Here is a 14,401-nt window from a genome sequence, read left to right on the forward strand (position 1 = left end):
ACAAATGGAACAAGAGGTTACCGACACATAATCGGTAATATGGACACATCAAACTACTTTTCAATTAGGATAAAACTCTAGTGAATATGGGGACAGAAATTTCTGTAGTAAATAGTGTTTTAAATGCACTTATACAGGGACTTGAACTATAAGAGACAGTAATAAATTTAAGAACAGCTAATGGGTCTCCATAAATTGTGGAAAATCTCTCCCGGTTAAGGATAAGAATAGCTCTACTACATAATCAAGTTACTTGAATTGATTTTCACAATAAAAGTTTTAAAATAAAGCTGTAGTGTTGTTTTCTTAAGGACAACACTTTCATCGATCGTTCCATCCTGTACTTTGGAAGAATTTATTAAAAAATAAAGAAACTCTGCATAAAAATTATAAAGGTTTTCTCTTAATAATTGTAAATATTTACTTTTAAACTAAATTTCTTGTTGGTCATAATGAAAAGTATTACATTGAAAAATGTAAAAGCCCTCCCCACTCATCTTAAATAAACATTAGATCCTTTTTATTATAAACAGAAAAGCCCTGCCTCTAATCTTCCTAAATGAAGAAAAAGAAAAACAAACTTTGATTTTACTTATACATTTTATTGGAATTCTTTGAGATGAGTAATGTTTAAATATTTGCGGACTGTTATCCTCATTTTCATAGTTGTTTCACCACGTTTTGGCCAGCTATTGCTCTGGCCTGCTTTGGGTAGAATTGAAACTGCTATCTTCAGACTATGCTCACCCATAGATTCAGCGCCTCTATCCACTGGGCCACGAATGGAACAAGAGGTTACCGATACACATAATCAGCAATATGGACACATCAAATTCCCTTTAAATTAGGATAAAACTTAGAGCTTTAGTGGATACGGGATCAGAAGTTTCTGTGATAGTGTTTTAAACCTGAAATTCAAGAGACAATAAATTGGAGTCTGGTTTCCTCCTTCATTACTAATTTTATCTCAAGAAGAACTTGACTAGAGATTTGAACCTTTCCAAAGAATCTTGACTCAAGACTACTTCAGCCTGGAACTTTCATAACATTCAATAGAAAATGGTGCCTTTTTATAGACAGTCGAAAAGAAGTTTAAAATGTGTTCTTCACAATGGCAACTTATATGGATCGGTTCCTCTAAGTCATTCAACGACCCTCAAAGAAAAATATGATGAAATAAAACAATAAAAGTAATACGTTATGAGCATTACTGTCCCATGTATTTGGGTATTTGGTTGCCATACACTGATTATTTTTTCATTTCTCTTACTTACAAGTAATTTGCAGTTGTTTTTTTTATCATCATTTGCAGTAAGGATTGAACCTTCAACCTCTCTTTACAACTGAATTTTACCAAGTACTTTATGCACTACACGACAAGTTCTTGTGGGCAGGATACCCAAATAATACAAATTTATGTTTTCTGTTTATCTCTGTGACCAGACATCAGAAATCATAAATGGTTATTTCTTTCTCTCTCACTTTGTTTTTTTATGCTGCTAAAATAGTGCTCGCCATCTGTTCAACTTCATCCTTCTTCTCATTACATATCTCTCGAATTAGAATGAAATCATTTAGTTCCTGTCGTATAGCGTCAGAGGTGAGATGTGGTGGATGAATACTGCGCAGTTTGTTGCAGTGATGCATGAACAGCCGCCAAATTGTAGAACATTTTCCATAGCCAATGAGAGCAACGGGGTCGCCTACAACAATAATGGCATATTTAGCCCGTGTCATAGCTGTGTTAAGTAACTTCTTGTTGAAGAAAAATCCAAACTCATTTGTTTCATCGCAGTAGTTGGCAAGATTCTCCGAGCTTATATCAAAAAATCTCCGGGTACGCACAGTGCTAATGATAATCACATTGAATTCTTTTCCTGAAAAAGAAAGAAAATACAAATTAGTTAACTATCAAGTTTAATTCTTCAATATAATCATTAGTTAATCATTAACTTAAATTCAATAAAGTGAAAAATTGTTATTCTTTAACTCCTTGACACAAAATTTAACTAAATGATAAAAATTTAGTTTAAAATGTATACTTAATGTACTCAAAGAAAGAATTAGACTGGATTTAAGATTATTTTTCAATTGTGTAAGTTTTAACATTCCAAATAAACCTTTCAATTTGGTACTGGACTGCTGGCAGAGCACCCTATTTTTTGTTTATGTATATGAAATTATTAATGAAGCCTTTTAAGAATACCATTTTAGCTATATTTCAGATCCAGAGAATGCATTAATAATTCACAGCACATATGCATATATAAGAAACAGAAAAAAAAATGAAAGTAAAATTAAATTACAATATTTATTCACTCATCAAATTCAAACCAGATATTATGACAATGAAAGTTTTCCATTTTCATCAGAGTATAAAAAAAAATGCATCCCTTGAAAATATATTTTTAAAAATATTTTTTTTTGCAAAAAATAAAAGGCATTTTCAATAGAATAACAATTTTTTTTTTTTTAGTTATTTCAGACCTAAACATGATATTTGTACAAGATATTAAATACAACTAGCAAGACTACAGGGTGTTGCCCAAGGCAAAAGTGTAAAATATTTCTATTAAAACTTTATCACTCTAGTTGCCTCTTTATACGTCTCTTTCCATTTGACTATTTTACCTCTCTCTTTCTCCTCTGTTCAGCCCATTCCTCTCTAGTTGGACATCATATGCAGGCAACTGTGCTTCATATTATAGACAAAGTGAACTAAAAGTCTTGAAGATCCAAATCACAAAATGAGCCTAGGACTATAATCAAAGAATTCGTCCAAACACATTACTTGTGGTTCTATGATAGTACCAACACCCAGATCTCTAACACAATAATTCCACAATGATTTGTAATTATTTTGATTAGCCTCAAAACATTTTTAAAACATTAAAATAATTTATATTATAAACAAATCCCAACAAATGCATAATTTAGTTTTATGTAAAAATAGTAAAATCAGAAATGCTTTTTCTGAAATTTAAAATGAAGAAAAAAATTCATCTACATATGGGATTACTTACCTGGAAGATTTTCAACATGTTCAACAGCCACATTGGCTAGGTTTTCCGAGTGGTTACGCAAACAAATGCGGATCTGAGTTATCTGAAAAAAGTTTGAAAAAATAGATTTTGCGTGATAATCTTCAATTTCGGTGTTTGTCTGCAGGTGTAGATTTTTTGCTCTTGGTCAAAAAGAATAAACATGCAGGAAATTGAAATCGGATTTTTAAAAAATACAATTAAAACATTAGATTAAGCCTGATACTTAGTAAACGTGAGAAAAATTCATTTAAATTTCAGCAATAAAGCAAATATCTTCTGCGGGTTTTTGTTTTTTCACAAAAATGTTGCAAGTGCAAATACTTAAAAATTTCATGGAGACATTCATAACTGAGCCAATCTAGACTTATTTTTTACTAGCAGGGAGACCTGACGTTGCCTAGGATTGAAGGTTTCACACTTCCATAGTTTTATTTTCACCGATTCAACTTGACCATTTTTCAATCAAATCGAATCGTGGCCTGCACCAGGAGAAAACTTCACATGCCTCTCCACAGTGACAGTCCACTATACATAGTCTACATTGCACTGTAGAGAACCTACTGTTGATTCTATAAAATTATTTTTGTATAAAATGCCTTGCATTAAAGCTTAAAATGCAAAAGTCAAGTATCATGTTTCAATTGTGCTCTAAACAGAAACATTCATTTTGAATGCACCCCTATTATATCAAAGAACCTACTATTGATTTTTTATATCTGGCCTTTTGGATTGTGTGGTGATAAAACTTCTCAAATGCACTTGTGATGTTAGGCTGTGTAAGGTGTTAACTTTGCTCAAAATTGCCTGTTCCTTCTTTCATCAGATTATTTCGATTGGTAGTGTTCTTATATTTTGTATTGAAGCGTCTTTGATAAATATGAGACACAACGGACATTTATGTGAAATTCCATAAATATCGGTTCAGCCATTTTGGAGTCCATAGGGAACAAACTCCTTTTATATAATAGTATTATATTTAAATCATTATATAATAGTATTATATTTAAATCATTAAAATCAAGATTTCCAAATTTTAATTTTTCAGCATTTAAAGATATGTCATAAAATCTAATTCCAGTTTTGCACAACTTTTTTTGTCCTCTTACAAGACATGAAAATCAAAATATTAAACGAAACCTTTAGAATCCCCAATTTTGAACAAATTCCATTACATGATTTTGAACACATTTCAAATTTAAGATTTCAATAGGCAGGAAAAGTTAGAAGTCATTTCCGACATGTCTAACTTCAAACATGAGGCAAGATGAAAAAAAAAAAAATAAGGTCTTCCTAATCTAGTAAGCGATGTCGTTTTCTTCTCACAACTTTTTTCTTACAAAAGAGACATTGCTAGTCTATCATTTTTATAGCGAGTGTTCAATTGAGCTTTAATCTATGGACCCCCCCCCCCACCCTGCAAAATATTCACAAACACATCTAGCTAAAACAAATGTCAATTTCTTACTATCTATCTCCTGCAAATTACATGAACAAGTTTTTTTCCTAGAACTGCTCGCCTGTGGAATCCTATACTGCAGGGCTGCTTTCCAGCTAACAACAGGATCATTTTCAATTCCAATATAAACAAGTTCTTGTTGAGATGTCCTCTTAATCAAATTCTATCTTATTTCTACAGCTACTGACCTGATCATTAACCCTCGAGTGACCTTCACTCGTTGAAAAAAAAGATTCAACTTACTTGTTCTTTGTATGAACACACAACGCAAACAGATTTCGGTTCAAAAGGTCCAAGCATATCCGGCCAAGTTGATGCTACAGAAATCACACAATTGACAACTTGTTGAATTTCTTTTATATTGAAATAGGACGGGATGTTTGAGTGATAGTCCTCAATACCAGACACGGCATAAAACTGTAAAGGTTTTAGATTGGAAATGGCCGGTACGTTGTTTGACTCGATCGTAATGCCATAAAAACAGGTGGAAATGAAGCGAGTGATCTCGCTCACACTGCGATAGTTTTGCATCAAAAGTGTGTGCAGAGGTGAATTAGTTATCGCATTCGAAGGATAATGTTTCTCATAGTGGTCAAAAAGTCTTTGCATGATGGATATTCCAAGACCAAGTCGCCGGGCTTCAGGAGAATGGATCTGGATAAAAAATAAAGTAAAAAATAAATAAATAAAAGAGAAAAAAAATATAAAGAAATCTTCTTGAACTTTGGAATCTTTCTGTCAAACTCGTGAATCTGCACAGAATTTCAAATGTAACCTTTTATTTAATCCATGGAGGTAGCAATACTATCAGCCATGATTGGATTCAAAGTAATTCGCAATTATATTTTGAGTATCGCCCATAACTGAGAATTGAACTTTCAATCTCCAGAAGAGTGTAACTTGCGACCAAATTTTACCCTGTACTTTATCCACTGCACCAATAGACTATTAAAAAAAACAAACAAAAAAAAAACACACTGGTCTATTTTCTATTTCAAATCTGTCATTAATGGGGCTGTGACAACAGCATATTCTTTTCATTGTTTTGACTCTTGATTATATATCCGACACAGACAATCAACTGAGAACCACATCAGTCTATATAAAAACATAAGATATTAAATGCTCAAAAATCAAAACAATGAAAAGAATATTCTGGTGTCACAGCCCTAGTTATTAAATACTGTTTTACTACAAAAACTTGCAATTTTCCCAATTAATAAATGCAACCAACAAAGAGGACTTTATGCAGATTCATTAACTAAAGCACGATCTACATCTGTTTGCAGAGTAAAAATAAGTTTAAACCAAAAGCATTCCAATTATAAAAATGATTCTGACTAATTGTAATAAATAAAAATAAACAATTTCCAATTATACTGGGCAACGCTAAGTGGCCCTGCTTGCTGAGTTAGGAAATAGCATCTGGGTGGTCCTTTTGACATAAGTTGGGGGGGGGGGGATTTCACATTGTTGGATGTAACAGTGATGATGATGCCCAAAAGAATGTCTTCTTTAACAGATAATCAAAATGACCCCCCCCCTCCACAAGCTGGATAGCTGAAAGACCTAAGTTGGAATCATAAAATGTTTTTCAGTCAAGTAGATAAATTGTCAAGTGGATTTTAATTATTGGATTGACCGTGAAATCACTTTGGAAAGAAGGTCAACACTTATCCTACCTTATACAGATGGTCTTTGGAAAACTATCTCATAAGTGATAGAAAAAAGGTAAAGCCTTAACGGGAGTGAGGGTGAACGCACTGGGGCCTTCCCATTTTAGTGAGGATGAGAGGTATGGATTGAGAGAGAAGAAAGCGAAAAAGTTCCTTGAAGCTTAAGAACAATCCTTTTTGAGATGGTTTATGGAGAATACTGGAATAAAGTTCTGTTGATCATGGGCGGGGCTAAGACAACCTGGTTCTGAATATAAGGCAACAATAGCCTCGAGGACACCTCTGCCCGACTGTCAGAAGACCCAGACCTGAGAGAAAACACATTTCACTTGGATCTCACTCTGCTCCAAAACCACTGAGCCCACACTGTGAAGAGACAGGCCCCCTCAGACTTAGGGTTGGTCGCCCAGAGTATCTGGAGTCAGAAATGGTCAACAATTGTAACTAACACTGAATAATTATCTTGTTTTTATTATACAACAAGCCGAGTTGTCCTTCTTGTCCTTTGTTTTGAAATGACCTCTACTTACCAGTGAAAAAAATAACACAGGTTTACAAAATCAAAGTCTAGTGGAAGATGTCCGTTTCTCTTGCCAACAGACTCTTTCTCACAAGACAGAGGTTGCTAATCTCTATCACTATTTTCATGGTAGATGCTCGAAGTTCCAATCTATGGTTCTTCCCAGTAAAACATTAACAAAAATTTGTCTAGATACAACCGCTGTAAGGAATTTTGCTTCTCTGCCCCAAACTAAACATCCATGAACCAAATTTTCAAAAACTACCCATCTGTGGAACACAATACCAAATGGATGCTTCCCAGCACACTACCACAGATCTAAGAGAGACTCTGCATTCAGTTGTCTAGGCACAATATCAGGACCACTTGAATCCATTATGGTAACTTAGAGAAAGGCCAGATTGGAATTAATGCCTCAAAATACTTTTTTGTTCATGGTTTAAAGAAAGGTTAAAATAAATCAGCAATACTGTTTACATTATGCAAGAACATCAGATTACTGATATTTTAGCAACAAGTATTGTCCGTATAAAAAATACTAAAATGTAATATCAGATCAAAAAGAAGAAATACAAGAGTTGCAAATAATAAAAGTCTATTTTAAAGACTCACAGTAGTTAGAAATAAAAACAATATGGTGTATAGAAATGCAGATCGACAAAAAGAAAATGGCAAGATAAAGCAAGAGCAGGGAAGAAATAAAATCCAGTTAAACAGTAGCGATAAAATAATCAGGTAAGCCCTAGCAATTTGGCAGAAATCAACTTATATATAAGAGGATTTTGGCAAAAACTGTAGAACCCACAATAATGGTATATATCCGCAGATAAAAACAATACTGAAATATAAAAAAAGAAAATGTAATTGTAAAATAATGAAAACCCCTTTTTAAGGAGCACAGTAGTTATAAATAATGACAATATGAGGTCTACAAAATGCAGAGAGTTGTTCAGATTACTTGCCTTAATGCCCATTTGGTAACGATCACCCGAAAGGATAATACGGGTGCTGCTTGAGGACAAACATAGAGGAAGCAAAATCTTAGCTTCAAATTCTTGGGCGGCTTCATCAATAAAAATGTGGGTAAAGTGTTTGATATTAAGGTTTATCAACTCATAGCAGTTCTCAAGTGTGCAGATGACGACACGGTGATGTTTAATAATTTTGATAAACTCGTCTTGTCTGGGCGACCTTAATATATATTTCTGCACTTCTATTGGGATTGACGAGATCCGTCTTCCAGCATAATATATACGCAATAATATATTTGGTTCGCTTCGCTGCTGCACGTAATCATCCAAGTGTTTAAGAATAAAAAGATCTGCAGAACTAGAAGAAAAAAAAAGAAAAACAATATATATATACATATCTGGGATTAATCAATGTCATTTTATTTTAAAATTAAAAATAAAAACGCGGGAAAAAAAAATCTCTAAATGTAATGGAGACAAGTCGTTCTTAACTTAAAATATGAACTATCTCCCTTACATTTTTTTTTGGGGGGGGGGTAGGCCATTTAAAATTATCTTTATTGTAAAAATATTATTTGACAAAGAATTTATTTTCTAAGGGAAAAAAACTCCTGAGGCTATTACGTTTTTTTTATTGTAAATAACATGCTATAACCATAAAGTAAAATGATTGATAGTAGGAGAATGTGAGCCATGTCATAGATGAATAGTTCAATTCATTAACAATAAAAATGTACAAAGTTTCCAATCATTTCAAACGGATTTTTTTCAACTTACCTGTTACACTGGGTACATATTAGAATCTTGGCATCTGGTTGCTCGTCAAGCAACAACATTGTGGTTTGTGCAAGCGTTTCCGTTTTTCCAGTGCCGTAAGCACCATTTAGTATGAATGGAACAGGGTCATTCTTCTGTGGGTTAACACTGTAATTCACGGCATGCATTTGTTCTTTATTTAAAAAGTTAGAGCTGTGTAGAGAACAAAACAGTTTCTTTTAATGTTTCTTATTTTTTAAATATCAAGTTAAAGAAAAAATTATCAAACAAAAAGTGCATGAAAGACCAAAAATAGAATGGTATCAACACGTTAATTTTCTGAATATATTTAGGTAGAACTTATATAAGTTTGCTTGGCTTACATTTGCAATGTTAACCTTTGAACTTATTGATTCAGAGCTAATTCTGGAAATTAAACCCATTAAAGATTTATTAACAAGACCTAGTGGGAATTCCAGAGATGCTTAACTCCTTGTTGTTTGTCTTACTGTACAAATACTTATCATATATATATTTTTTTTAAATTACACCTTTTAATTTGTCTACATGTAACAATTTGGCATATATGCCACATAGCAGATTCAAGACACCAAAGACACCTTTATGGTGAGCTGTTCAAAAGGGGGGGAAAAAAAACCAGTTCAGTCTGCATTCTAACTCATGGGAATACCTAACCCAAGAAACATACTCCAGGAGTATCGCAAGCCACAAAGGAGCTACAGTTGTTGAATCTGCATTGAAGAACACAAAATGAAGCAGAGCAGTCAGTACCTCTGCTACTGAATAATCTCACATGTATCCCACATGCGGGTGATACTTCAAAGCTTGAATTGAATTGATGAGCTATCCTCGGACTAACAGAACAATTGCATGATCATGGTCAATTATCATGTAACAATTCATTTTAAGATAATTCACTTATTTAAAATTGTAACATTTAGATGGATTAGGATGCAAAAAGTTTTAAAACTGTTTAAGTTGAGACTGACAGAATTCTATTTATGACAATTTATTCGATTTAAGAATAATTCATTTTGAAATGGGTAAAATGTAATTTTTGCTAAACAACAACTTTTCATTTTACTCTTTTTCACCCCAAACAAAGTGTATTCTTACTTTAGTCATAAAGGGCTACTATTTGGGATTATCATAAACCAAGGATTGTAAGAAGTTGAGAAGCAGGATGTCTGTTCACATTACATTTAAACTTGAAATAGATCCAGTGCACCCAGTGAGTGAGATAATAGGGTCAAGAGTTAATTTGCAAAACACAACACGCTAGAAAAAGTAAAAAAAAATTTTTTTAAAAAGTCTTAACATTAAATAAGTCAAAAGAGGAAAAAAGCAGTTGAATGAACTCACCCGTATTTGATTGCTTTCCTTTCATACTTTAAGGGGTACATTATAGGATTAGGAAAGAGCATATTAATGTGGTCTATGTCTATGTTGTCAAGTGCAAAATGCATCTGACAGAATGGTCGCCGGTTGAGTTGAAACTGTGTTTCTATAGGGCAGTAGGAATTACAACTCAGTCCAAGATCTAACATGCAAGACCTTGTTAAGGTAAGGTAAATAAAATTTCGATTTTGACCTTTGAATTGTACTGAATCCTCTTTAAATATTTCCATTTCATAGACTTTGCTGTCAGCTGTGGGCAAAGCAATATAGACGGATGTGCAGTTGTTCAGTATCAGCCGGCCGAGGTCTGTGTCTTCGGATAGTTCTTCTGGTAAACAAATCTTAGCGAAACATTCACCAGGTCTCTGGATGTAAAATGGTCCTTCATGAATGACGTCCGTCACAAACATGGATCCACTCAAACTGTACCTAAAGAGGAAAATATCAGAAAAGAAATGAGGAAAGCAGGTACAAAGAGATATATAACAGATATTGAGGAGAGAGAGAGAAAAAGAGTAAAACAATAGTCATTTAAAGTCATTTAAAAAAGTACTTCTTATCCAGAATTCAACTAAAAAAAAAAAAATAAATAAAAATAACAAAAATGCAGAAAAATCTTTATGGTATATGTACTCATCACAGAACAAAAGTGTCATAGTCCAAAAACCACATGAATTGATTAATTTTTAAACTAAGCAAATTCAATTTTATGATTTTTAGCAATGTTTCATATTAAAAGGCTGATTAAAACAAGCAAAAAACCTAGGCAGTTGAATTGCATTGTCTGCCTTGATTTTTAAAACATGTGGAAGTCAGATTTTTTAAAGATCCGATTAAAAGTTGATTTTAGTTTAAAAAAATAAAAAAAAATAAAAATTTTTAAAAGTAGTCAAGTAATATTTGGATTACTACATTTTTAACCCATGACAGGTACATAAATCAAAATTGTTCCAGTCAGATTTGTTTCTAGCTTGCTACACACCTCCAATTATCATAAAATAAAATTACCTCGCCATCTTTTGCTGACGTGCAAACTCTTCCAAGTAAAGTAATTTGTGCATCTTCTGCACATAATTGTGCCTATTTAACTTGGTTGAAGTCACCTCATGGGTCAGAATATTTTCGATACTTGTTGGTGGTTTGTATTTTTTCATTAAATCTGATTCTTCTTCCAGAAGGATAACTTCACGGTTTTCTGGTGTCCACACTAAAAATTGTGTCTTCTCATATGTTGTCAATAGTTGCTGTATTTCATGATGCTTTCCCAATTCAACCTTAAGATCTTGAAAAAGTAATGGCTTGTCTCCAAAATCAAAAAGGACTCGTTGTCTAAATGACCCATGCATGTTGGCATTGAAACTGATTGTTACTTCCCAATGATTGATCGTTCCTTTCTGTTTGCAGAGATGGCCATCCAAAATCTGGTATTTACTTTTGTTGAAATCAGTCATCAGCATGAAATGCAACCGATCCTTGTCATCGAGAAGGGAAACTTTTTGCAATTCCTTTATCTGTTGGTGAGAAGAAGGTTAAGAATGTTAGTGATAGAATTTTAATATATCAAAACAAGTTGGAATGAGAAAGTATACATCTAATGTTATTGACCGTTCTTATTATGAAAGTTTAATTTAAAAACCAAAAATTGTTCTTAAACATTAAAATACGATTTTTAAACATTGCACCAAGTAGGTGTAGGGACTTCAACATCAACTTCAGGCTTACAAATGTCAACAAGATTGGACAGATCTCTTATGGAGGGGCTGACATTTCAGGGTTCATATCACCAGAAAATGAAGAGAACAAAGGAAAACTAAATAAGTCTTCTTTGAAGATGTATTATGCCAAAAGTCTTAGAAAAAAATAAAAATAAAAATAAGATGATTTTAATTTAATAAAATATTTCATAACCTTTTGTTTATCAAATATTTTCCACGAATCAAAATGTTTTCAAAGATGCGACAACTATGCATTATTTACTTTTTACATTTTTCATTAAAAATGGATAAAAATATTTTACAAATGTTCAATACTATATTTTATTAGTATTTTTTTTATGTTTCTTTATTTTAGTCATCATATTTGGTCTAATGTCCAATTTGACCTGCTTTAAGAAATTAACTTCCAAAATAGTTTTCATGCAAGGACGAGGTTGACAAGTATTACAAAAACTGTTTTAGATCTGTGCAGAGAGATCCCTACACCAGACTAAAATTTGAAAGAAACAAAAATATTTATTTTAAACGCACTTATAAAATGCATTTCAAATAAATATTTGTTTCTTTCACATTTTAACACAAATTAATTCCACAAACTATAATTCCAATCTTCAACATTATTTTCACCAGGTTTCGGTTGATGTAACCTCCAACCTTTTTCAGGTGCATCTTGTTCAACTCTAGAATCTGCAAGGAATTTTGAACTACAAACCCTTTATTTAACATGCTCTCATTCCATCCGTCATGATGTGGTAGAAATTCCAATTCACAATTGCATTATGGGTGTCACCCACACTGAGGATTGGATCTACAACCCCCCCCAAAAAAGGGGTTCCATTCGAAATTCCATGCAGATCTTTGAGTTCAACAAAAATATTCAGTTTAACAAAATCCAAGAACCTGAAGAAGGCTGAAGGTTACATCGACTGAAACATTAATATAGAACTCAAGATGAGAACAGTAGTCCAAAGAATCCTAACAATAATCAATCTTTGTCTGAAAAATCCATGACCATAAATTATTTCCATTGCAATGTAGAAGGAAAGCCAAGAAATGAGAATAGATGCACTTGAAAAATGTGCCCAAACACAGGAAACTTATTTACAACTGGAGCGTGGCAAATAAAAACGAAAATCTTCTTCAAACTTAAGCATGACAGATTGAAAGTGCCAAAAATTCAAAATTATTTGTGTTGCAATCAAACAAAGCTCCTTACCTCACTGGTCACCATGATTTTCCATATGTAGGAGAATTTTGATTCTACTGATAATATAGTCATGTCACCAATCACTTCAACTTGGACATCTGGAATATTATTTCTCATCTAATAACAAAAAATATTTAAATAACAGATGAAATTTTTGTGTTTTCCCCCATCTAATGCAGGCAATAAAATCCATAACAAATATAATAGAACTCAAAAAATTGTTTATAACAAGGAAAAAAAAAAAACTCCCAGTTGTAGCATTTAATATTTTTTAATATCCACATTAGGATTGAATCTGTGCAAAGCCTTATATATGACTATAATACTTTTAAATAAATATTAATTTTTATATCTACAGACACAAGTGCTTCATGCTTATGCAATCATCAGTGTAAGAAGTGCTAATTACTGCTGGTCAGGAGATTCGAACACTGTCAACAAAGACTGTTCTAGCAGTCTTACAGGTCTCCACCAGTAACTAACATAAAAAAAGAAAGAAAGAACTCTCATCCTGGTAGACCTACTCTTGCTGGGTGTCCACCCTACTGATAAAATGAATTCTTCCTTTTACTATACCGGCGGGGAGAACATGTCCCTTGGCATTAGCATACAAGTCATGTATACCTGCCAATCGAACTGACATACAACCACACTATTTGTGGTATTTGCTTTTCTGCTCAATATATTTCGTTTTCACCACAATAGAGTTGTGTCTTCTCGACCCTTACGGGACCACAACACCTTCCTAACACTATTTCTTGTAGCATCCAGAAAATTCATTACAATTATCATAAAATAAGTTTTCTTTAAACATCGCAAAAGAAAACGTTCATTCTTTCTGATGTGATAATCTTTATTATAGATAGAGGTATGCTTGCCAGCATTAGTCATTGAGGATAGTTCCTACTCCCTCTTCCCCCGCCTTCCTTTAGTTCTTTCCAGTTTCAACCTTGTAAAATGTACAACGAAAAAGTTATTTTAAAAGTTTCTTACCACATTGAAAGGTATCAGAGACTCCTGATAGGTTTTCTGCAGTTTGACAAGATAAGCCATATGTGGCATTTTGCCCATATTTAGCTTTAACAAATGCAGTTTATACCGTTTTCTCCATTCCTTGAATTCTTCATGCCCATGAGCATTTAGGCACATATTGCTAATGTCTGGGGTGTCTGAATATAGACATTCTTTTTTCTTATGTCTGTAAAAAAAAAAAAAATAAAACGGAAACAAATAAACAAATGTTAAATTTGTAGCAATAATCATTAACTAATCATATGCCCAAATATGTGGAACAGCCAGAAGTGAACGAGTTATCTGCTCCTTATATAGGGAGTACCGGTGAGTTGTCTGCCCTTATGACTATACAAGAACTGATGGAGGCAGTCATTTTGCTTGGAAGTGGAACTCAGCAATTCAACCTTTCACAATGACTTCCACACTTTAAAGTTATGAGAGTTCAGACATATTGAAAGATCTAGAAGAATAAAGCGAGCTTTTTTTTTTTTAATTAGAATTCAAAGAAAGTTTTGTGTCTCGGGCTGTGTTCGTCTGTGAGTGACTAATTGTCCATGGTTGACTTGTATTGTTTTGCCAAGATATTAAACCAAGAATAACTCAACCTCTAAGAAGCTAATTTA

At 33.0% G+C, this 14,401-nt stretch overlaps 1 protein-coding gene across 1 annotated transcript; it reads right to left on the reverse strand.

Moving 5' to 3' along the window:
• Positions 1-609: 609 nt before the first annotated feature.
• On the reverse strand, positions 610-13,951 carry LOC145266493 (ATP-dependent RNA helicase with zinc finger domain-like). The gene is made up of 9 exons (XM_080122220.1): positions 13,758-13,951; positions 12,774-12,881; positions 10,851-11,353; positions 9,807-10,271; positions 8,445-8,636; positions 7,659-8,025; positions 4,744-5,154; positions 3,024-3,105; positions 610-1,877 (listed from the first exon to the last, which is right to left on the reverse strand). The coding sequence occupies exons 1-9, from the start codon at positions 13,911-13,913 to the stop codon at positions 1,492-1,494; spliced, it is 2,670 nt and encodes an 889-aa protein (XP_079978346.1). The 5' UTR covers positions 13,914-13,951; the 3' UTR covers positions 610-1,491.
• Positions 13,952-14,401: the final 450 nt, after the last annotated feature.

Source organism: Euprymna scolopes, chromosome 41 (assembly GCF_053919585.1).
Source record: "Euprymna scolopes isolate OS-2025 chromosome 41, ASM5391958v1, whole genome shotgun sequence".
In the NCBI taxonomy this organism is placed as follows: domain Eukaryota; kingdom Metazoa; phylum Mollusca; class Cephalopoda; order Sepiida; family Sepiolidae; genus Euprymna; species Euprymna scolopes.

What these genes read in the sequence shown, in the direction of transcription:
- LOC145266493 (XM_080122220.1), bottom strand. Translation starts at nt 13,913, where the DNA reads ATGTGCCTAAATGCTCATGGGCATGAAGAATTCAAGGAATGGAGAAAA. An exon ending in CTCTGATACCTTTCAATGTG is followed by an intron (nt 12,882 to 13,757) that starts GTAAGAAACTTT and finishes TTTTGTTATTAG; the next exon opens with ATGAGAAATAATATTCCAGA. An exon ending in AGGAAAGCAATCAAATACGG is followed by an intron (nt 8,637 to 9,806) that starts GTGAGTTCATTC and finishes TTCTCTACACAG; the next exon opens with CTCTAACTTTTTAAATAAAG.